The 24,624-nt window shown below is 35.9% G+C and overlaps 3 protein-coding genes across 3 annotated transcripts; 1 reads left to right on the plus strand and 2 right to left on the minus strand.

Moving 5' to 3' along the window:
• The first annotated feature begins 6,785 nt into the window (after nucleotides 1-6,785).
• On the plus strand, nucleotides 6,786-8,801 carry LOC107007282 (metal tolerance protein 4-like). The gene is made up of 7 exons (XM_015205840.2): nucleotides 6,786-6,960; nucleotides 7,134-7,303; nucleotides 7,397-7,595; nucleotides 7,713-7,891; nucleotides 7,967-8,117; nucleotides 8,252-8,382; nucleotides 8,463-8,801. Exons 1-7 carry the CDS (start codon nucleotides 6,786-6,788, stop codon nucleotides 8,640-8,642), a joined length of 1,185 nt encoding a protein of 394 aa, XP_015061326.1. The 3' UTR covers nucleotides 8,643-8,801.
• A 222-nt stretch (nucleotides 8,802-9,023) lies between these two features.
• LOC107007281 (casein kinase 1-like protein HD16) lies at nucleotides 9,024-20,172 on the minus strand. Its single transcript, XM_015205839.2, has 16 exons — nucleotides 19,721-20,172; nucleotides 18,486-18,614; nucleotides 18,302-18,375; nucleotides 18,147-18,216; nucleotides 16,245-16,300; nucleotides 16,019-16,090; nucleotides 15,777-15,871; nucleotides 15,627-15,693; nucleotides 15,411-15,540; nucleotides 15,083-15,301; nucleotides 14,858-14,994; nucleotides 11,337-11,511; nucleotides 10,978-11,068; nucleotides 10,616-10,773; nucleotides 9,578-9,766; nucleotides 9,024-9,303 (listed from the first exon to the last, which is right to left on the minus strand). The coding sequence occupies exons 1-16, from the start codon at nucleotides 19,805-19,807 to the stop codon at nucleotides 9,244-9,246; spliced, it is 1,809 nt and encodes a 602-aa protein (XP_015061325.1). The 5' UTR covers nucleotides 19,808-20,172; the 3' UTR covers nucleotides 9,024-9,243.
• Nucleotides 20,173-21,517: 1,345 nt separating this feature from the next.
• Nucleotides 21,518-24,069, minus strand: LOC107005561. Its single transcript, XM_015204190.2, has 2 exons — nucleotides 23,928-24,069; nucleotides 21,518-22,359 (listed from the first exon to the last, which is right to left on the minus strand). Exons 1-2 carry the CDS (start codon nucleotides 24,052-24,054, stop codon nucleotides 21,614-21,616), a joined length of 873 nt encoding a protein of 290 aa, XP_015059676.1. The 5' UTR covers nucleotides 24,055-24,069; the 3' UTR covers nucleotides 21,518-21,613.
• Between the last annotated feature and the right edge of the window lie 555 nt (nucleotides 24,070-24,624).

The raw sequence follows: 24,624 nt of genomic DNA on the forward strand, positions 1-24,624 counted from the left end.
TGCACATCATTAATAAGGTCGTCACAAACGCCCACGACCAAAAAATCATCGGGATCACATATCACCTAAAATCGATGGACTATCACGAAAAAAAGGAAAAATCGATATTTCTCGTTCCATTACTGGTTTGAACTTGAAAATTCTAACATTCTCCCTTCAAGACCAACTTATGTCATTAAATTAAGTTGTCACGGATGCCCACAAAAATATTGGACCTAAAAATCATCGGCATCATATATCACCACAAATTCATGGAGTATAGCACACAAAAGATGGAAAAATTAGTATTTCCCATTTCGATCCTCGTTTGAAGTTGAAAATGCTGACGTTTTCCCCTTCAAACCAACGTGCACTAATAAAAACATCGTCGCGGATGCCGACAAAAATTTTGACCAAAAAAACGTCGAAATCACATATTACCAAAACTTCATGAACTGTGCACAAGAAAAATGGAAAAACAGTAATTCTCATTTCAGGCCTTGTTTAAATTGAAATTTTCTATGTTCTTTCCCCGAACCAACATACGTAATTAAATAGGTTGTGACAAACACGCTCAAAAAAATTGGCCAAAAACTATCAAAATCACATATCAACCAAATTCATGGACTATACCACACGAAAAATAAAAAATTGATATTTTCTGTTATGGGCCTCGTTTGATCTTGAAATATCGATGTTTTTCCCCCAGACAAATGCACACCATTAATAAGGTTGTCTCGAACGCCGGCAAAGAAATCGGCCAAGAAACCGTCGGGATCACATATCACCCAAAGTTCATGGACTAAAACACGAAAAAATAAAAAAATCAATATTTTCTGCTCTAGGCATCATTTGAACTTCAAAATGTGGAAGTTTACCCATTCGGACCTACACACACCATTTTATAGTTCATCACAGATGCGCACAAAAGAATTCATCCAAAAAGATAACAGATCATATATCACCGAAATTCATGAAATATATCGCACGAAAAATAGAAAAAATAGTTTTCCTGTTCCAGGCCTCATTTAACTTGAAAATTTTAATGTTTGACACTCCAGACCAAAGTAAAATTTACCTGCTCTTGAGCTCGTTTGACCTTCAAGATGGGTCTTTTGGGCCGTTAGGCCAACTAGCTCCATAGCTAACGTCTTAATGGACGTCCACAAAAAATTTAGGAAAAAGAGACTTCAGAATTCTAGATCACCAAAAAAGATTGTGGATTATAGCACACGAAATACAATAAAATGAGAGATTTACCTTTTTTAGGCTCGTTTGCCCTTCAAAATGGGTCGTTTTGGGTGTCAGGGCCAACGGGCTCCATAGATAACGTATTAACGGACGTTGACGAATAATTTGAGAAAAAACATGTCAGAATTCTGGATCACCAAAAATCCATGGACTGTGCATAAAAATTGCCAAAATGGGGTTTACCTGCTTGCGGACTCGTTGACCTTGAAAATGGGTTGTTTTGACCGTCACGGACAACTGAATCCATAGTTAACGGCTTAACGGACTTCAATGAAAAATTTGGGCAAAAAAGTCATCAAAATTCTAGATCACTAAATTCATGGACTATAACACATGAAAATCGGCAAAATTGGGGGTTTACCTGCTCTGGGGCTCGTTTAACTTTCAAAATGGGTCATTTTCACCGTCAGAGCCAATGGGCTACATAGCAATTGCCTTAATGGACGTACACAAAAGAATTGGGAAAGAAAGACGTCAAAATTTTGGATCAGCAAAAAAGATCGTGGACTAACACTTGAAAATCGGCAAAATTAGGAGTTTACCTGCTCTGCGCTCATTTGACCTTCAAATTAGATTGTTTTGGTCGTTAGGGACTCGTTTGGCTTTCAAAATGGATCGTTTTGGCCCTCAAGGTCAACTGTAACGTCTTAGCGAACGTCTAGTAAAAAAAAGACAAAAAAGACATCGAAATTCTAGATAACTAAAAATGTTCGTGGACTATAGCAAATAAAAATTGACAAAATGAGATATTTACTTGCTCCGAACTCATTTGACCTTTTCAAAAATGGGTCATTTTGGTCGTCAGGGCCCACTAGGTCAATAGATAAAGTCTTAACGGACGTTCACAAAAAAATCTAGGCAAAAAAAGACGTCAAAATTTTGGACCACGGAAAATTCATGGACTATATTACACAAAAATCGACAAAATAGGTTTACTTGCTTTGGGGCTCGTTTGACCTTGAAAATGGATCGTTTTGGGCATCAAGTCCAATCGGATCTATTAACGTCTTAAGCGACGTCCACAAAAAATTTGAGCAAAGAAGATGTCAGAATATTGGATCACCAAAAATTCATGGACTAGCACAGAAAAATCGACAAAATGGAGAGGGGGGTTTACCTACTTCGGGGCTCGTTTGACCTTCAAAACGGGTTAGTTTGGTTGTTAGGCCAACTGGTTCCATAGTTAACGTCTTAATGGACATCCACAAAAAATGGGCAAAACAGACTTTAAAAATCTGAATCACCAAAAAAAATCGTGGACAATAGCACATGAAAAAAAAAGGTAAAATGAAGGATTTACCTGCTCTGGGACTCGTTTTACAAACAAAGTTGTTTTGGATTTCAAGGCCAACTGACTCCATAGATAAAGTCTTAATGGATGTCCACAAAAAATTTGAGCAAAAAATACGCCAGAATTCTGGATCACCAAAAATCCATAGATTGTATTACATGAAAGCAACAAAATGAAGTTTACATGCTTTGGGTCTTGTTTGACCTTAAAAATAGGTCGTATTAGCCATCAGGACCAACAAGCTCCATAGCTAACGTCTTAACGGACGTCCACAAAAAATTTGGGCAAGAGAGACGTCGGAATTTTGGATCACCAAAAATCCATAGACTATATAGCACATGAAAATCGATAAAATATGGGGTTTACTTGCTTCGAAGATCGTTTGACCTTCAAAATAGGCCGTTTTGGCTGTCAAGGCCAACTGGTTCAATAGATAACGTCTAACAAACGTCTAGAAAATAATTGGTCAAAAAAGAAGTTAGAATTCTATATCATAAAAAAGATCGTGGATTATAGCACACGTAAATCGATAAAATGGGGGTTTACCTGCTCCAGGGCTCATTTGACCTTCAAAATGGATTGTTTGGGTTGTCAAGGTCAACTAGCTACATAAGTAACATCTTAAAAAATGCACACGAAAAATTTGGCTAAAAGTTACATTGGAATTCTTGATCAACGAAAATCCATGGACTATATTATACGAAAATCGATTAAATGAGTCTCACCTACTTCGGAGCTCGTTTGACCTTGAAAATGAGTCAATTCGATCAATCGGTAATGTCTTAAAGGATGACTACAAAAAAATTAGGCAAAAAAGATGTAGAAATTCCGGATCACCAAAAATCCATTGATTATAAGACACGAAAATCGGCAAAAATGAGGGGTTTACCTACTATGGGACATGTTTGATCTTCAAAATAGGTCGTTTTGGCCGTCATGGACAGCTGGCTATATAGCTAACGACTTAACAGGCGTCCACAAAAAATTTCGGCAAAAAAGACGTCGGACTATGCACACAAAATTGGCAAAATGAGGGGTTTACCTGCTCCATGGTTCATTTGACCTTCAAAATGGATCATTTTGCCCGTCATGGCCAACTCGCTCTGTATAAAACGTCTTAATGGATTTCCACAAAAAAATTGAGCAAAAAAGACATCGGAATTTTGGATAACCAAAAATTATGAACTATAGTACACAAAAATTAGCAAATGAGATTTACTTGCTTCAGGACTCGTTTGACCTTGAAAATGGATTGTTTTGGCCGTTAGGGACAACTGGATCCATAGCGAACGTCTTAACGGACGTCTACAAAAAATTTGGTATCACCAAAAATCCATGGACTATAGCACATGAAAATCGGTAAAATGGGGGTTTACCTGCTCCGAGACTCGTTTGACCTGCGAAATGGGCCCTTTCGGCTGTCGAGGCCAAGTGACTATAGCTAATGTCTTAACGTACCTCCACAAAAAATTGGAGAAAACAGACATCAAAATTTTCGATAATCAAAAAAGATTGTGGACTATAACACACAGAAATTTACAAAATAGAGGGTTTACCTGCTCCAAGGCTCGTTCGACCTTCAAAGTGAGTTGTTTTGGCCGTCAGAGACAACTGGCTCCGTACCTAACGTCTTAACATACGTCCACAAAAAATTTGAAAAAAAGAGACGTCGGAATTCTGGATCACCAAAAAATATCATAGACTACAGCACACGAAAATCGACAAAATGAGGGGTTCACCTGTTCTGGGGCTTGTTTGACCTTCAAAATGGATCATTTTGGCTTTCAAGGCAACCTGGATCCATAGATAGCGTCTTAGCGGATGTCCACCAAAAATTTGAGCAAAAAAGACGTCGGAATTTTGGATCACAAAAAATCTATGGACTATACTATAGTACACGAAAATTAACAAAATGGGTTTTACCTGCTTCAGGTCTCGTTTGACCTTGAAATTGAACTGTTTTGGTTGTCAAGGTCAATTGGCTCTATAAATAACGTCTTAACGGATGTCCACAAAAAATTTAGACAAAAAAGACGTCGAAGTTCCTGATCACCAAAAAATTATGGACTATAACACATGAAAATCGATAAAATGTGGGGTTTACATGCTCTGAGCTCGTCTGATTTTCAAAATAGGTCATTTTAGTCGTCATGTCCAACTATATCCATACATAACGTCATAATGGACGTCCGCAAAAAAGTTAGAGAAAGAATACGTCGGAATTTTTGGATCACCAAAAAAGATCGTGTACTATAGCACACTAAAATTGAAAAAATTATGGGGTTTACCTGCTTAGGGGCTCGTTTGACCTTCAAAGTAGGTCGTTTTCGACGTCAGGGCCAACTGACTCCATATATAACTTCTTAAAGGATGTCCACGAAAATTTTGGGCAAAATAGACATCAAAATTATGGATCCATAAACTATATAACATACGAAAATTGGCAAAATGGAGGGTTTACCAGCCCCAGGGCTCGTTTGACCTTCAAAATGGGTCGTTTTGGCTATCAAGGCCAATTGGCTCAATAGTTAACGTCATAACATACATCCACAAAGAATTTGGAGAAAAAAGACGTAGGAATTCTGGATCACCAAAAAAAGTTGTGGACTGTAGCACATGAAAATTGATAAAATAAGGGGTTTACCTACTTCGGAGCTCGTTTGACCTTCAAAATGGGTCATTTTGGCCATCAGGCCCAATTGACTCCATAGCTAACGTCGTAACGGACGTCCACGAAAATATTGGGCAAAAAAGATATCGCATTCTTGATCACCAAAAATTCATGGACTATAGCACAAGAAAATTGGCAAAATACGGGGTTTACCTACTCTGGGCTTGTTTGACCTTCAAATTAGACCGTTTTGGTTTAGGACGTCTATAAAAAATTTGGGCAAAAAAAACATCGGAATTTCGTATCACCGAAACAGATCATGGATATAACACACGAAAAATGACAAAATAAGGGGCTTACCTTCTCCGGGGATCATTTGACCTTCAAAATGGATCGTTTTGGCCGTGAGGGACAACTGCCTCTATAGTAAACATCTTAAAGAATGTCCACCAAAAAATTGGGCAAAAAAGACATGGAAATTCTGGATCACAAAAAAAACCAGGACTATAGTACATGAAAATTGGCTAAATGGGATTTACCTACTTCGGGGCTCGTTTGACCTTGAAAATGGATAGTTTAGTCCGTTAGGGTCAATTGACTTTATAGTTGACGTCTTAACAGACGTCCACAAAAAATTTCGACAAAAAGACGTCAGAATTCTGGATCACAAAAAAATCATAGATTATAGCACACGAAAATCAAAAAATGAAGGGTTTACTTACTTCGGGCTCATTTGACCTCCAAAATGAGTCATTTTGGCTGTTAGACAATTGTTCGCCAAAACAGATCGTTGACTATATCACCCAAAATCCAACGTTTGCCCTTCCAGACCAACACACATCATTAATAAAATCATCATGGACGTCCACAAAAAATTCGACCAAAAAATCATTGGGATCACATATCACCCAAAATCCATGAATTATTGCACATAAAAAAAGAAAAAATGGGTACTTGGACAATTTTAATAAAAATAAGACCAGTCTCCTTGTTTTTTATAAAAATATTATGAATAATGTGCACAATATACTTTTGAAATCTCACTCGTATGGTGTTGTAATAATTTAGTCCATGTCAACTTTTCTATGATATGCAGAAGTCTCCTTGAAAGAGAATAATATGATAATGTGAATAATTAATTATTGGCTTATTCCATGCTTCAGTTTTTATTTGTTCATTTATTATCGTCATTGTTAACTTGTTTTTTTTTTTTAATTACAATCATTAAATAGTAACTTGATAAAAACAGCAACAACCTTGCTATAATTGATTATATTTCATCAGTAAGCAAAACAAATGTATATTATATAACTTGTGTACCTTATTTAAAAAAATAATTTATATTTAGTCAATGTATGTACGCTTGTTTAATTTGCAATAATATTCCGTTCTTACTAACATAATTTCTTAATTATTCTTACATTAGAGAAGTTTTGAAAAGAGAATAATTTTTGGAATCTTAGAAAGATGGCTGTTGAGAATTAAGTCAGAGACATTTTCTTTGCTTACAAAAAATATTTTATAATACGTGTGACTTTGTGTTTCTATGTATAATAATTAAAAAATACTACTCATCTATTGTTAAAAAGTGTGTGTGTATATATATAATACTGATGAATAGCAAATTATTACGTACATGAAGAAGTTGTGATAATGGAGGGAGAATTAGAGAGTACTAAAATGCCATTGTTGGAGGGATGGAAGCTTACAGGAAGTGGACTCCGGCATGATTTTTTGTTAAGGCTTCCAGATAAGGTGATCAAGTCTTGTGATATTGATTCAGAAGCTTCATCCCTCATTAATTATAATATCTCTGAATTAACCAAAGGTAATTTATTATTTATTGTCATTGTGTGTTGGGGGATTATATTGTTAGTTAAGTATATTCAAGAATTTGCTATTTTTAATTAATTAAATTTGGTGTATAGACTAAGTACTACTGTTTGATGTTAAATTAGGACTCATATCTGCTATCATATCCTCTTTTGACTATTTTTTTAGGAGAAAAGGAATACTATGAAAGACAGTTTGAGACATTGAAGTCATTCGAGGAAGTTGATATTGCAGTCGCGTCTGATGAAATTGATGAAGAGGATCTTGAAGAAGAAGCTCAACATGAGAGAGCAATGACAGTATCCAATTGTGCAAATGTTATACTTCTGGCTCTTAAGGTGTGACCAGAAATTACTTGTATGAGAATTAAACTAGTATCTATTATTTGTCCTGCAACATTTTTATGCAATTGTAAATGTGACACATAGCAGATCTATGCCACAGTGAAGAGTGGCTCCTTAGCTATCGCTGCATCTACGTTGGATTCATTGCTTGACCTCATGGCTGGTGGCATACTATGGTTCACTCATCTGTCGATGAAAAATATTAATGTCTATAAATATCCTATAGGAAAATTGAGAGTGCAGCCCGTTGGAATAATTGTGTTTGCTGCTATTATGGCTACACTTGGTATGTATGTTAATTCTTGATCCTAAGGAAAAGGCCAAACAAGACTAGAAAGTTGTATATAGGGGAATTAGCACCAGCCATGTGAGTTGTTGTATAATCGTGTGCTTTCCTTTTTAGGCTTTCAGGTGTTGATCCAGGCTCTGGAACAACTAGTTGAAAATAAACCTCCTGAAAAGATGGCTTTGAATCAGCTTGCATGGTTATATTCAGTAATGTTGACTGCCACAGTGGTAAAACTTGCCCTGTGGCTTTACTGCAGAAGCTCAGGAAACGACATTGTTCGTGCATATGCAAAGGTGTGTGTGTCTCATGTGTGACGTATCTTTTTACCTTGTGACTTGTCGTGATGATTGATTTACCTAAATTGTCAGGATCACTATTTCGACGTGGTTACTAATGTAGTGGGATTGATAGCAGCTGTACTTGGTGATAAGTTGTACTGGTGGATTGATCCTGTTGGTGCTCTCATCCTTGCTATTTACACAATCACAAATTGGTCAGGCGCTGTGATAGAGAATGCAGGTCTGTTCCTAATGAAAATGTGTACTTGTTCAATTCGTACTTGTTTTCCCACTTACCCTTTTGAGTGAAAAAACTCTTATATATATATAGATATATACATATATGAATACATTAAAATGAAGTTGTTGATGCAGTGTCACTAGTGGGACAGTCAGCCCCTGCTGAAGTTCTGCAGAAGTTAACGTATCTTGTTATGAGACACCCTCAAGTGAAGCGTGTTGATACAGTTCGAGCATATACCTTTGGTGTTTTGTACTTTGTTGAGGTCAGTCAGTCTCCAGTAGCATGATATGTAGAGTATGAACCAACTCGACTGACTTTGCAATGTGGCTTAATTCGTCACAGGTTGATATTGAACTCCCGGAAGATTTGCCATTGAAAGAAGCACATGTTATCGGAGAGGGTCTACAAATAAAGCTGGAGAAACTTCCTCAAGTCGAACGTGCATTTGTTCATATTGATTTTGAATGTGAACACAAACCAGAGCACTCTGTCCCCAGCAGGATTCCCAACAGTGAACCTTAAAGTGTGTTTTCCTTCATACCAGAGAGATTACTTTGATTGGGACCTCAACAAGTAACAAATACTTGTTGAATAATTTTGTGTATCAAACATTTCTCCTACAAGGGGAGCCAACGGTAGTTTGAGCAATGAAATCTATCATCATTTTGATTTTATTTTAAACACCCGCTCCCCTTTTCTTTCTCACCCATTTCTCCAGCCTTCACACCATACGACATAGTAATGATTGAACATCTTAAATATCTTTTCAAGCTGTAAAATTTCTCACTTTCATTGTGGGATCAAACTGACTGTCTGTTTTGGGTCATGAATAAAGCCACTACACCAAGCTCTCGTTTTTCCATCCATTTCCTAATAATAATGGAGAAAAACTAACACCCAACACAACAGATATAAAAGATTCATAGATTTGTAATTTTGTGCTGTTAATTGTATGTACACAAGAGACGAGAAAGTTTGCCACTATCCAAACAAGCTAAAAGAAGCAACTGCCACCATAATTAAGATTTCCTCACTTTTTACAATTGACTGACAATGAGAGAACTAGAAAACAGAAAATAAAAGGGGTGAAGGAAAAATGTCCAACATCAGATTTTCCATCCTCTCAAGATACAGTTCGTCCATAGCAGAGACAGGAAAGATAGAGATTTTTTGCCCATTTTTCCTGGCACAAAAAAAAGGTGCATTAAAAAGTGATTACTTACTCTCATCTAAATAACCAACATGTAATAACTCTTTAAACAGGAGGTTTCCCTACATGGATTGGAGACTCCAAATATTATTCATAATACAACCACGAAAAATAAGCTTTTGAAAGATATTAAATACAAGATAAAGAATTTCCTCTTTCCTCTCACTATATGTACCTAAGCTCTACTAGACATATTCAGCTAAATCAGATGATAACACCATTCCACATCACAAGTTACCTATATTACCTTAACATGTGTGCTTGGAAACTGAGATGTTCTCAATGTCTCCTGAGTCTCATCGCCAGGCCTTCGTCGAGGCACACTCAGGATAAGAGCAGCTTGATCTAATGTAGCAGCTGTTGCTGTAATACGATAACCATTGTCCCATCGTTTATGAATGCCTTCACTTGGATAAAGAAAATCAAGCTCCACTACCTATCAGGAAAAAAAAGCAACTTTATCTTAAGATAGTATGAGTGCATGATAGGAGGAGAGACAGATGAAACCAAGCTAGAAGTAACATCGTAGAGACACATGCGCTTCTTATAAAAACGGGAGGGACAAAATGTTAAGCACCTACTAAAAAGAGCAAAATAACACGAAGATGAGTTTTGTGTAGGACTTCTCTTCTGTTTCTCTCAACAACTCAATAAGTAGAGTTACTAAAGGCGATAATCATGAAATTAAATGATGATAGGTACTAATTGTTTCTTATGGTTTACTAATTGAAAATTGATTATCAATTTTGCCATTAAAATCATCTTTCTCTAGCCCTCTTCTCAAGGTACTTCCAGTGATAACTCAACTTGAGTTGCTAATACTGAATACAAAGCTAGAAATTTTAATTCCTTTAATAAAAAAGAAAGAGGTAATTGTATTTCCAGCTGGATGTCATAAGTACCGACATGTTTTGCAACTTCTGTATATGGATAAATTAGGCACTTCACTTCAGAGAAACCCTTTATGACTCGCTTTATGCTTAAAGCCCTGTAGGCCCCATCACTCATTTGTTGTTTTCGCTCAACCATTGAGTAACAATTACTCCTTTACTTCCTTGTACCAAATATACGTTCCATGACATTACTATTTAGCTCTAGCAAATTTCCATAATAGATCTGTTATAATTCAACAATCTTCCAACAACTGTCCAAAGAAAAAAAAACCAAGATATGGACAGTATCCTCTTAGCCTAGGCTTATATTGTTACAATAAAGTATTAATGAAATAAGACGTAGTGGGCAGAAGAGATGATCACAAACATGCAGACAAAGAAAGAGGAACAACCTGGTTACTGACACCTGAATTACGAGACATAACAACCGCCCACCTACTTCCAGCAGTTGCCATGGAGGTTACATTGAACCCTTCTTTCCACTTCTTGCTTATCCACTTGAATGGGAATGACTCACTTACTTTATAAGACTGCTGACTGAACTGTGTGCCTGCAAATACAAAATAATAATTTTAACATTCTTTCTTAAAGGAAGTCCATTACCTGGAGACGAAAGGCATAAAGGTAAAGCCTTCAACAACAGGGTTCTCATTTTGCCACTGAGATGGGGGGAAGGCCTTCAAACCATTCAGGTTACAATGTTTACTCATTGTGTATACTTGCACACGCTCAACTATGAAACTAGAGAACACACCTTTTGACATTACAACAAGAGAGCTTCCATTGGTAGCACCAGCAAGAGAACTAATATAATAGTTCTTCTCCCACTGTTCCATAATCCACTCCTGTAAATAATGCATTGCAAGAACTAGGATAGTTAAAATATCAGGTTGAAGCGACAGTGAAGTGCATTAAGAACTATATTACATCATACATGTACTCGGATACAATATACACAGATTACAGTTGTGTGGAAGTATTTGGTAGGAGTGTGAGCCGCTTTTGGCAAAAATTTATTGTATTTTCATGAACATATGCAAGTACCATACACTGAGGTACATGGCAAATGAATAATTCCTTAGTATAGTGGAATGAATGGGACTTCACATTTACCTTGTGCAAGAATGATTGTGATAGCTCATAAACTTGGCTAGTGAAATTGGTTCCAGCATCCATGATAATAGCCCAGAAGTCGGAACAAGATGCCACACAACTTATGTATAATCCATCTTCAGTCCCTTTCTCCACATGCTCTGCTAGCCTTGTATCTGTTACATTATAATGGTACCTAAAGACAAGATACATTGCATTATGTAGTGTACTTGCCTACACAAACTCAGAAAGTACATTATCTATAATTACCACCACATAAAACAACAACAAACCCAGTGTAATCCCACAAAGTAGGGTCTAGGGAGGGTAGAATGTACACAAACCTTACCACTACCTCAGAGTAGAGAAGTTGTTTCCGATAGACCCTTGACTCAAGATAATTACCATTTACCACCACACACTGAACAGAAAAGGACTCTCTACTGAAAGCAAGCAGCATAACCACAAGATTTAACAACAACATACTCGGTGTAGACCCACAAGTTAGGTTTGGGAGGGTGGTGTGTATGTAGCCTTCCCATACCTTGTGAAGGTAGAGAGGTTGTTTCCAATGAGCCCTCAGCTCAAGTAACAAGTATTGGGAAGGAAATACAATAGTGGAGAAGTCATGCTGAAAACAACGGGGAAAAGTTATCCATGAAAATAACAGCATTGGAGAAGTCCTTAACACATGTCATCCTTGAAAATGTCTAACCATGTTGTTTTGGTCAGGTAAACAATTTCATTTCATAAATCAGAACCTACAAAAGAATATGTTTCTCTACAAAAGCCACCCAATCTTCTTTAGTCTATACATCCTGGGACAACTCCTGATTATCAGTCACGAGATAAAGGACAAAGTGATGCACTCATTTTGAACAAAGATGCTGATGTGAATTTACCAAGTAAATACGCCTTTAAGGTAGCTACAATATTATCTAGTAACCATAACTAGCCTCTTAAACACATAGTGGCAGCCAGTTAATTCCTTATTTCTTTTTTATCAGGAATACTGTACATTTGTAATAATAGAATTTAAAGTGGCATGTCACCTAAATAGCCCAGTAAGTCATATAGTTTTCCCAATCATGATACTTTACACTTCTAGGGGAAATTGTTTTTAAAAGTAATGAAAAAACATTTACTGTTCAAGTTTATGTACCAAAGAAATCCAGCACAAGATCAACAAGCTTCTCCACGAAAAAATTCATATAAAGACATTCCTAAAATAATTAAAAATTTCCCTAATCTTTTTCCAAAGGCCAAAACAAAAAATATTCTGGAGAGACAAGTTTATGCGAAGTGGCATATTATGATGAAACAGAGTGCTACTACACATAAAATTTCTAAAGCTGAAGGAAAGTCTTTTCTTTACTTTTCTTCTTTGGAATTGTTGAAAGCTGAAAGGAAGACATAACTACAAGTCAAGGAAAGATAAAGTACGATACTCTCAAAATATTACACTGAATCACTAGCAACAAAAGAGTACAACCCCAGAAAACAAAAAGAATTATCTAGGTTTATAGAAGCTCTTGGAAATCAATAATACAACTCTTGGATACATTGACACTATACAAGCTACAGTAGGCTCCCTGATTCCAGAAAATCTACCAAATTTCCTAATACAACTATCTTCATCTCTGAAATAGAGAACAATCTTACGACTTTACACAATACAAACCACCCAAGAATCAAGTGACATAGAAAATACAATATGAACTATTACAAATCTTCCTCAATTACTTAACATATATGGTCAGAGCAGAGCAGGATAACAGCAACAACAGCATGCCCAGTGTAATCTTGTGGGGCCTGGGAAGGGTGGTGTGTACGCAAAGCTTATTCCTATCTCATGAAGGTAGAGGTTGTTTCCGAAGACCCACAGCTCAAGTAAAGCATTCCAAAGCAGGTATGAAAATGGAAAATGGTAGCAAGAAACTATGATGAAAATAATGAAGAAAAGAACAACAACAACAACAACAAATAGTACGACAATTGAAGCAAAGGAAAGGAGCCTAATTGCACAATCTGCAGCACCTTCTGATTGCTAGATCTTCAAAATTTCAACCTTTAACAATCAAAAACAATATACCAAATCGCATATGTGCTGAATAATGAGCTTACGCACAGGATGTACAAAAAATTTAACGGAAAAAATTCACAATCTGCAGCACCTTCTGGTTGTTTGATTATCAATATAACAACCTTCAACAATCAAAAAAGAATTTCCAATTGCATCTGTGCTGAAAAACTGAACTTAAACTAGAGAACCTGAAGACTGCAAAGCTTAGTACCAAGTACAACAAAATTTATGCATAAAATGTCAATAATTTTTCCAAATAATAACAATATACCAACTAACACAACTGACTAAGGAAAAGATGAGCAGAGGAGACTAGTCTCCTGCCTCTACCACACAGAAGTACGACAGCACTCAGCTACCTCCTACCCTTCTACCTTAATCCTCAACCTCCGCACCTTACTGAAGATGTGTGTCATGTTCTATCTAACCACCTACCCCAATTCTTATTCGGCTAACCACGGTGGCGACTCTCACCTTGTCCTATATAACTTTGTTCCTACTTCTATCTCTCATAGTATGCTCACACATCCATCCAGACCATACTCACCATTTGAGCATTCTTGATTGGCTAGCGCACTACCTCATACAACATTTTAGGTCTAACCACCACTCTATAAAACTTAACATTTAAGCCTTTGTGGCACATTCTTATCACAGTATCACGGACGCAAGCCTCCATTTCATCCACTCCACTCCAATACGATGTGCGACATCATAGTGAATCTCTGTGTTCCTTTGAAAATTTTTCAAGTAAAAAACAAAATCTAAATTTTTTCAAATAAAAAACAAAATTTAAATGACTTGTCGAAACAATATGCATCACCAACATCTAGTCTGCAAATCCAAAAGCAATTCTCGAAGCCATGTTTTAATTCAGAATAGAATATGTCTACCTGATCACTGCGTCATCAACCTAAATGAAATTCGCATTGCCAAAATCGATAACCGTCGTCATACCGCACCACCCATGAAGTAGCCCTACCCCCAATTTGCAGAAAAGAGGAAATCAAAGAAAAAATTCCAAAGATGTACATTGAAGATGTTACCACTAAAGGAACAACAAAAAGCAAAAGGTAAGAACATCCAATTGCACATCATGTGGAGTATTTGGCTCGAGGAAGAAGAGATATTTTGAAGCAAGAAAACAACATCGATCTAGACTTATATCCAATTGTATCCATAGTCTGTCTTCATGGTGCAACGAGGGTAGGTAGGAAATGTGGAACATTTTTTTTGGACTCCATTATGTCAAAAAGATGTAATGAGCTAGATTGATTTTCTCATTGTACTGTCTTGCAATACCTTCTTGGTACTAGCTTAATGAAGTTACAATTATCTTGTAAAAAAAGGACTAACAGAAAAAAAAATATAGAATCCACCGAATAATGTAATTTCAGCATGTAGATCACAATTTAATTGCTTTGCAAAGAGAAGATGTAATATGAAACGAAATTTCCACCTCTGTTTCATGGGCTTCCTAGCATTGTAAATCGAAATCCACTGTGATGCAGGAACTCCGATGCGAACCTTCTTTCTAGGCTGCTCTTCCCCCTCCTCTATATTTAATCTCCCCCGCTTTTGGCCAACTTGAAGAATCTGCAATAATAGCATGATGAGATTATATATAGCCAACACATGGAAGTCGAAGTAAATAAGCAAGTTGGTGAGACATGTAAAATACCACCTTTTGGGCACCATCAGTGTTGATTGGCCTTATAGCAGGATCAGGTCCAAGCAAGCTCCCAAATAAGGAGATTAACTTCGAATAATTAGGTTCTTCATCAAATTTCATGTTTATTACTATATCGAGAAATTCTCTCAGAGGTGATGGACAGAAACAGCAAAGCATTTCTGGAGATGTTGCCATCTTCTTTTTGCAGACCAAAAACGATTTGTTATCTCCCTAAGATGTTCAGAACAAAAAATTGTGAGAATAGGATGACATGGAAGTTGACAGGAACAATTTGACTGCACTGCAGTTCATAAAACTCGAGAAAAGCTAGTACAGATACCTGAAATCCTTGCCATGGCAACCTGCCTCTGTGAAGAAAAATGAGTGTATATGCAAGTGATTCCAGATCATCTCTTCTACTGGCAGTCCTTCCCAAGTGTGCATGAGCACTTGCATACCGAACAGTCCCTCTAGAAGCCATTCACAAAAGGTTGATAAGCAGAACAAGTGGCAATGATCAAAATTATGGTTAAGGATAACACTATATAGAACTGACCTAAACATGTCAGGTCGCTGATCATATACCACATGCGGACCTTTCACATTCTCTCTCCACTTTGTTGCTGTAATTTGGTAGTTTGGAAAAGATTAACGGAATACTGAATCTATAATCACTATGATATTATAGTAAAATAAATGCTCTTACCTAGTCCCAAGTCGACAAGGAACAACTTCTTCTCCTGCAGAGTTGATGGCTGACCAAGCAAAAAGTTCTCTGGCTTTACATCTCCATGCACATAACTGTGGCCGAGAACAACAATCAATAGAAAAGATACTAGCATCTATCAGTAAAGTTCAAAAGCAGTAACATAAATTATTAAACCAGCAGCCGGACAACTAGATTGGACATAATAACAGTAGTAGTAACAAGAAGAGAGCATTCCATACCCTTGTGCATGCATTATGCTTAAAATTGACAGAGACTCAACTGCAATACATGCTACCATTTCTGCAGACATCCTGCAATAATAGAAAAGCATAGTTAAGATCTTACCTTCTATTGCTTGAAGTCCAACATCACATCTGAATATTCTCTATACAAAGAAAAGTTAATGGCATGCATGATAATGGAGGAAAAATGAGCTTGCTGAGGAACTAAACATTAGATACTTACGCCTGCCCAGAGGAATTCCATACATCCCATAAGCTAGGCCCTAGCATGTCCATAACCTGCATAGACTAATGTGGTCAATAGGTGTCATCCATCCTTACATGAACACAACATAAAAAATGCATGAACCAGTATCACAATCTTCAAAATAATCTAACAGTAGCAGTACTAACTGCAAGCAAAGCAAAGGCTCAGTCCAAAACAAGTATCTCATCCAAAAAAAATATTAAAAAGAAAGAATCAGTCTATCCAAGAACCTATGACTTCTCATAGCAAAGAAACTGTCCAAGTCACAGTTCAAGAAACCACTCTTACCCGTCATCCCTGAAAAGGGCATTCAGTAACATACCAACCAGTCAAAAAAGCACCTGAGGGTCTCCATTGAAACCAAAATAATGTGGGTCAACTCCACTGACCTCCCACACAGATCATCATATTTCAAAACAACTCCCTTCTAGTTCAACATTTCAATGCAGAAACCTTTCTGAGTATAGCACTTCTAAAAAGTCAACCAAGTTGTAATACCTTGAGGCGCGCTAATAAATATTTGAATTATTGTTTGCGCAACGACGATGCTTGAGAAAAACATTATAACGGACATGTTAATACTGATATAATTGGCCAGGAGTACATATATGGAGTGTGAAAATTTACTTGTATTGAAAATGGAAAAGGAAACAAAAAAGGGGCAAAGAATTGGAAATTTATGGGGTGCAGGGGCCGAATCCCATGACACCAAAATTGCAAATGAATTGGCAAAGTTATAGGCACATACAAGCATGAGATGAATTTTATGCCAATAATACAATGTTCTATAAGCTAAAAAGAAAACGGGGTTATGCAAAGAGAGTTACGGCAAGGAGGATGAAAATTGGGGATGACAAGACTTGCACTTATAAAATTTTAATTTGGTCAAGAAAGGGAAATTTAAAAAATCAGCATATTCTATTAAGTGGGACTCAACATAAAATTTAAATTCTCGTGTCATAAACATATTCTCAAAGAATAGAAGTCTTTGTTCATGTCTCTTTGTTAAATTCACATTCTAAACAAAGATGTAGTTGCCACACTAAATGGTCCTATAGATGTCTTGATACATAATTGATGCTTTTATAAATTGTTATGTCAATTGAAATAATTTTATTCACTGATTGATAATAGAAATGTTTTTACTAAATGAATTGACAAGCTAATCCCAATTTGACTTATTTCCTTTTATGCATTTATTATATATTTTGTTTGCATAACTCTTGACCAACCATGACTGGTTTGGCTATGACGCATATCTAAGTATTTCAATACTTAGGCATCATTTGTTTAGGTTTAGGAAACAGTCGAGTGCAAGGTTGCCAGCGTACAGGCTAGAGTTCAACTTAATTCTTTTGGTGAGCCCACTTTTGGACTAGTGGGATCACTAAATTTTAGTTCTATATTTTTGCAGCCCTGGCGAACCTTGCAACTTAATTATTCATTTGTAGCATCATAAAGGCCCCATAAACGATTTGTATTACTTCTGACTGATGGATACTCATACAGTATAGTGAATGACATTTCAACTTATGTCTAGTTTACGCTTTGATCCACCTTGATCGTTAATGCAGTTCACTATATTTCTCCCATAATTAATGTTGTTATTAATTTAATGAAATGAATTATGTGATACAAGATGGGGTACGCATTATGCTACAATAGTTCGCTCAGTGCAAGTTGGTAGGCATATCCATTTGGGGTGCGACATTGACTTCCACCAGTCAACAGCTAATTTGACTTTTTGACTCAAAGGCCAACTTAACTGTTAAAAGTTATAGTTTACCAATCTTAATGGTTATACCAATTAATATTAATGGCAGAAGCATAATTCTGCTACACATTTAATGGAAAAAAACATAACTTTACTACACATACCATTACGTAATAGTCTCCTACCCTCCCTTTATAATGCACGCTAGGCACTCCATGGCTGCCTCCAAGAGTACTGCTCAACAAAACAAGTTTAGTCCAGTTAGAATCATATTCTAAAATGAGCACCCATTCACTCCAAAAGAGGTATATATCCATACTTGTAAACTTGCCACTCATGTGGAGGACCATAGTTACAGCCTTTGCTTTTCATATGCTCAAATTTCAGTGCAACCTGGAGCCATAAAGATAAACCAGTGAGAGTAAAAACCCCTAATATTACTTGTGCAAAACAAATTGTCTAGCATAGGCAGTGAGAGGGGAAGGGGGAGACCAAGCACATACCTCAACAGCCCCTTGACCATTTGAAGATTCATTTCCACCAGAAAGACGACGACCCAAAAAGACCTGACCAAAACCACCTTTACCTAACTTCCTTTCAACCTGATAAACTGGCGACATTCCTACTTTCACCTGAAAGTCAAATTCAACCAGAAACAAAAGATAAGTTCATTTTACAAGTTAAATCCCTGCTGGATTCATCAAAGCAGAAAATGGTTAAAGTTGCAATTACAGCAAATCCAAATGCAAGCAATTCAATTCATAAGTAACCTTCATACAAATATGATGCTTCTATCTTCATTTCTTAAGTTCATCAAAATCACAAAATTAACTAGAATGACCACTCTAAAGAATGAGCTACCAATACAGGTATACACTTAATACAGGCAGGAATCACAAGCTTATAACTAATCTAACTAGAGTGGCTAATATAATCAGAACAAGGCACAAGAGAACGACATAATACTATGTTTGGAATTTGATGATAATGATTCCTAATTGGAAAAGTTTTTTCTTTGACCACTCAATCATATAAAAGAACATGCTAAATAAAATAATTAATCGGTCTATTTGAGATTCACATGTAGGAGGAGGGTTGCAATAGGTTGACAGCCACCATACAAATAGTCAAACTTTAACTAACCAACGGACACCAATGTATCATTAGCTGGTTCCTGCTAATTATGGAATGAGGCATAGTTAATTAATTTATAAAGATTCGAACGATAAAATAATTTTGACAAGCTATATTACATGTCACGTGCCACGAGTCGACAACATTAAGAATTTAGCACCCAAGCTTGTCATAAAGAGGTCAATGAAGTGGATTAAAAACTTGGAGACCAAGGTTCAAATATACGAAAAAGCTACTTGACTCTTCTCATTTGTCTAAGTCTTGGTAAAAGCAAAGTCATCATGTACCGATATTGGTAGGAGGTAGCCAGGGGCGTGAGGGTGTTCAACCGAATTCCCTCAACATTTAGACAGTGGTTATTTTTATTTACGTATCATATAGATTTTGAATCTTCTGATAGACTAGCGGATGGCTTAGTGGTTTAGGGGTTCAACATTCACCTAAGTTCAAATACCAACGACTACAACTTTTTTTTCGGAACCCCTAGATGGAAATCTTGTATCATCAACAGCGGCCATTGCCTCAGCTCTGTTCAGGTTTACACCTTATGGTTGATGGCTTTAAGCATGTATACAAAAAAACAATGAAATCACAAAGAACCCACCTTTTTAGGGATAGGAGAGTTTTTACCATCATCATCTTGCTCAGTTCCTTTGTTATTAGCACTCAACCCACCGCTCTGATCCCCCATTTCCTATTCAACTCTTCTGCTTTTGCCTTAGCGGCACGGGTCTTTACGAAACTTCTTCCCCTTCCCGCTGGCTGCTGGTTTTTCAACACCTACAGGCATTAGCTTTCTTTACAACCAATGCAAGTAGAACAAAACCCAAAGTGACCATCATCTATACAAAATTGATCGTTTGAATTCTTCAACAAGTTTTCAACAGCGATCGAAACAAATAGAAAGATGAATGAATAGTAAGATTAAAGAGGTCTTGATGCTAGGGTTTGTTGAAGAAACATCCAAAAGAAATATCAACAAAAGTGTAGGCGACTGTTGATTTTGGGTGTATAATATGTTGATATTATTAGAGAGAGGCGTCTATTCATGCGTTTTTGGTTTTCGAAATTGTATTTGGAAATACTTTTTGCTACCTTAACTTTTGCAATTTTGAGTTTGGTGCCATATGACTTAACATATTTATTTCTCATAAAAATTATTTATCAAGTTTCTCAATATATTTTATTTATTTATTTTCTATTATTAATTATGTGATATTCACATCAATTTTTGTGTATTCGAATTGATTCAATAAAATATTTGTATTTTATCGTCTCTCAGATATCATGTAAGTACAAAAATAAAAATATATAATATTTTGAAGTAATAGATGAACTCAGTTATTTTGAGGCAATATGAATCAACTATGATTTTATAAGTGATGTATGAGAGAAATTGTATTTTTATTTTGTGTATGTTAAGTTTATAAACAGATTGAGTTACGCGTATCAAAATCAAGCTTGTAAAGTAATTATAATAGTGAAAAAATTATAGAAAAGAGAATAATAACAAGCAATAATAAATAATATGATAATGAAGCGAATAATACAGTAAATAATATAAAAATCTAAAAATAATAAGTACGGGAGTAACAATAAAGAAACTAGACGACATCCGATTAAATACTAGCCCTTCAATTCGTTAAATTACATATGTCATATTCATCTAATCACATCTCTTCCCTACATTTTTTATTTGTTTCTACATCTCCTTGTATTTGACCATAGTCAACCTCTTAATCTTCATATCTATATTAAAGTGAGGGCAGAAGCATGACAAGTTGTCAAGTGAAAGTCTAATATCAAGCCAGTTGGGGAGTTTTAAATTAAACCTCTTCAAACTATAACTAAAAATTTTACTATTTAAAACATAAAAATAAATAAAACAATGATAATTTGACCCAAAAAAAAGTTACCAAATATTATACAATTCAAGATAATATTATTGGTAATTATTCATATATTTTTCATTGCTTATATATTATTTTCTGCAAAAAAAAAAGATTGAATTAAAATTGTTTACGATTTTAAGCTTAACTTAATTCTATATCGATTTGAGTTGTGAAAGCAGGATATGTTAAATTATTATTATCATAATTTTGTAAAAACAAAAAGTTTTTTTTTGCATGTGAAAAGATGATATTGGTAGTGTTAATTCCGAGAAAAACGTTTGTATTGAATTCATGTGATTGTCGCAAGGAAATTATGAAAGATGAATTGAAGAGAATGTATATATGTTGATGACTTACTCCCATTTGTTTCAGTATTGCTCCCTCATGTGGTATGAGCTCATTCTTGATGTAAAGTGTAAACCGACCTGATTGAATCAGACTCTTCAGTTGTTCTAACAAAGCATGGGTGTTTCTTGATCAAAGTCACCACATTTATGAGCACTATGAAATACAAGAATAAAAAAGAAAGATTTCTTCAAGGATAGATAGAATCAACAAGACAAGAACATGTGCTGTCATATTGAACTTCAGTTACAAATCAAACATTAGTTCTCATAATTTTGTGTGTCATCTGAACCTAATATATCACTCCCTTTGCAATAAGACACTTGTAGTTGTGCCTTAAACTCGAGCCAAGGCCTCTCTAATCTCCAAAGATCAGCTATCTGACAATTCTCCCCCAACTTCACCCAAGAAATTAGCCTGGATAACTCTTTTTTCTTCACCTTGGGACTCAATCCTTTTACACCAATCCATGCATCACGAAATGCTGGGAAGCACTTCTGCTTTGCAAATTCATGGCACTTCCCATTTGCTGCTTCAAGGCAAGCCTCCATTTCACGTTCTTCGCATCTCGCCCTCTCTGCAAAGTCTTGATTGGAAGCACTGCCAGTGAATGATTTCCACCAAGGAGTTTTACATTTGTCTGAGGCTGCGATAGAGCAACCAATCCTAGCTCCAGATTCACATTGTTGAGTGACTTGAGATTCACAAGCCTTGTATGCAGAGGCCCAGGAGATAGGATCTTTAAATGCGAGGATGAATTGCCCAACTGTTTCTTCTTGTGGGCCAGCCTTGATGGGACCTCGAAGAAGAGGGTCTGGTCGGTCAAAAGGAATCAGAGTCTTTGATGCAGAGTACTCCTCAAGGTCGATTGATGGCACTTCTGGTTGTGGTCGTCCTGGTGCTGTCATGATGCAGAGTACTCCCTGAGGTCGATTGATGGCACTTCTCGTTGCGGTCGTTCTGGTGCTGTCATATAGGCAGTTTTGTTTGTTCACAATTTTGGGTCCTGAAGAGACGAAACCAATATCAGGATGCTCAAAGTAGTTTTCTCAAGGCTGAATTGATATCATCACCAGTAAATGCATCTGCAACAAGGACATTTGGATAAGGAACTTTTCAAACTTTTGGTATTCTGTATAGATTGTTGGGTATGTTTTTGATAAAATGTAAGGAAAACAATTGTACATAAATCATTTAAGATAAAGAAGAAGTTTTTGAGAAACAGGATTTTTTGCTACTGGTACTCCATCAACGTTTTTGGATTGTCTTCCAATAACAAGTTTGGTTTTTGAAATAGACATGAGAGTTGTTTTGGAAAAAAACTTCATTGGAAAACATCCCAAATTCAAACACCACAAAGTGTCTATATCACGAGTATCTAGAAGTTCTCCCAACACAAGGAGCTCATACTTCATGGAATCATGCCAAGTGACATAAACTGCAGGGGACTGAATAAACTGACAATCATATGTATATGCCCGCGGGAAGAAGGGGCTGGGTACAATTTAAAAAATTGTACCCCCCTAAGTATCGCTGTCTCCTTTCGATAAGGTTGGAACGATACTTTAGGGATACATAAAATACATGATATACGATAAGTGTTACATTTCATAAAATCAATAAATAAAAATAATAAGCATTAAAAGCATTTTCATGTAATCTTTAAATCATTTCAGAATGTTATATCATTTCTATGCATAGAGGTATGTATTACTGTTGAGCGCTTCACTCAGAGGACTTCAGGGAGAAACAAACAGAAGCAAAACAACCAGATCAACATTCAGTGAGGCAGGGAAAGATGATGAAGAGTGGTATATGTAGCTAAAAGGAAAAGCAGCTGTGTTGGCAGTACGAGTCAAGGAGATGCAGTTAGGGAAGAAGATCGACGCCATAGCCACCTTTAGTTTTGTTGGCTAAATCAACCGAATGAAGCTTTTAACATGGTGTAATATTGTCCGCTTTGGGCCAAATCCGCATGGTTTTTTTTTCAAAAGGCCTCACACACCTCATATGTAGCTTTCCAGTCTTTTTAAGCTACCACTTTGTTTGCACGCCCAACAAAATTGTTGCCGAATTCCCATCGCTGATATCTACATCAGGGGATCTCAGAAATCCCTTTCCCAGTTTAATTTTTGTATATAAATGACATGGACAACTCACATAATTCTTATTGACCAGTTATTTGGACTAGGGATTTACTTGGGATCCAGGTTGAGTATGGAAGCACGTGACAAAGGGTTTGGGATTTTCATCTTCTTTCTAATCTAATTTCTTTATCCTTGTATCCTTCCTATCAATAAATAATAGTAATGCTTATATTCCTTATTTCAGTTTATTAGAGTAATAATACAATCAATGAATCTTGTTTACTGTGAATTGGAATAGTGTTTGCTTCATTTCCTTTAAAGATCTCAATCGAGAAACATGTAAACTTGCACATAGAGTGAGCAAGCAAACAGATATATTTTACCAAAAGAACACTATCCAAACAGAACATTCCATTCCAATTAAGTTTAAAAATAAAACGTTGAAGAATATATTTTAAGAAAATGAACGAACAAACCATAAACATACCTACAAATTGATAGAGAGAAAGAGTTGGCAGCCATGGGAGACGAAATACTCGAGCTTCCGACTTTTTCTTACTTTGTTCATCTAACACTAGAAGAGGATTGGGCCCCCGATTCTTTTGCTTTAACATGGGCCTCAAAAACTCTTTTAGTAAATAACCAAAACAATTATGAACCTTTTACAACTGAAAATCACATGTGTGAACTTGTAATATTTTGTTGGTAAAAACTAAATAGTATCAAAATGACAAAATGTTAGGCTATGCTATAACTATTCAAATTTCAGACAACAATCTAATACTTTATCGTGGATTATGAATAAACATTATATTTGAGTTTAATGTAATTTCTTAAAAGGCTATATTTAGCACGTTTTTTTTTCAAGTATGGAAAAAAATATAATAATATCCTAAAAAGGTATATTTGTATATCGGCCTATTTTTAGAAATACAATAACCAGGGAAATAGTTATATTTACATAGTCTACATTCGTTTTGCAATAATATTTATATAACTTTATGCATGTTAAAACAAGTACTTTAAATAACATGTGATAGCAAAATTAATTATTGTCACATTATAATTAAGTTAATTAAATGCACTTTCTTCCGTGTAATCGGACACTTTAAAATAATGTAGTAACATGAATGTAAGTTGAGAACATAATATGTCTACATTTATTAAGTCAAGCTTGACTAAAA

The sequence above is a fragment of the Solanum pennellii genome, chromosome 12 (assembly GCF_001406875.1).
Source record: "Solanum pennellii chromosome 12, SPENNV200".
NCBI classification, from domain to species: Eukaryota; Viridiplantae; Streptophyta; class Magnoliopsida; order Solanales; family Solanaceae; genus Solanum; species Solanum pennellii.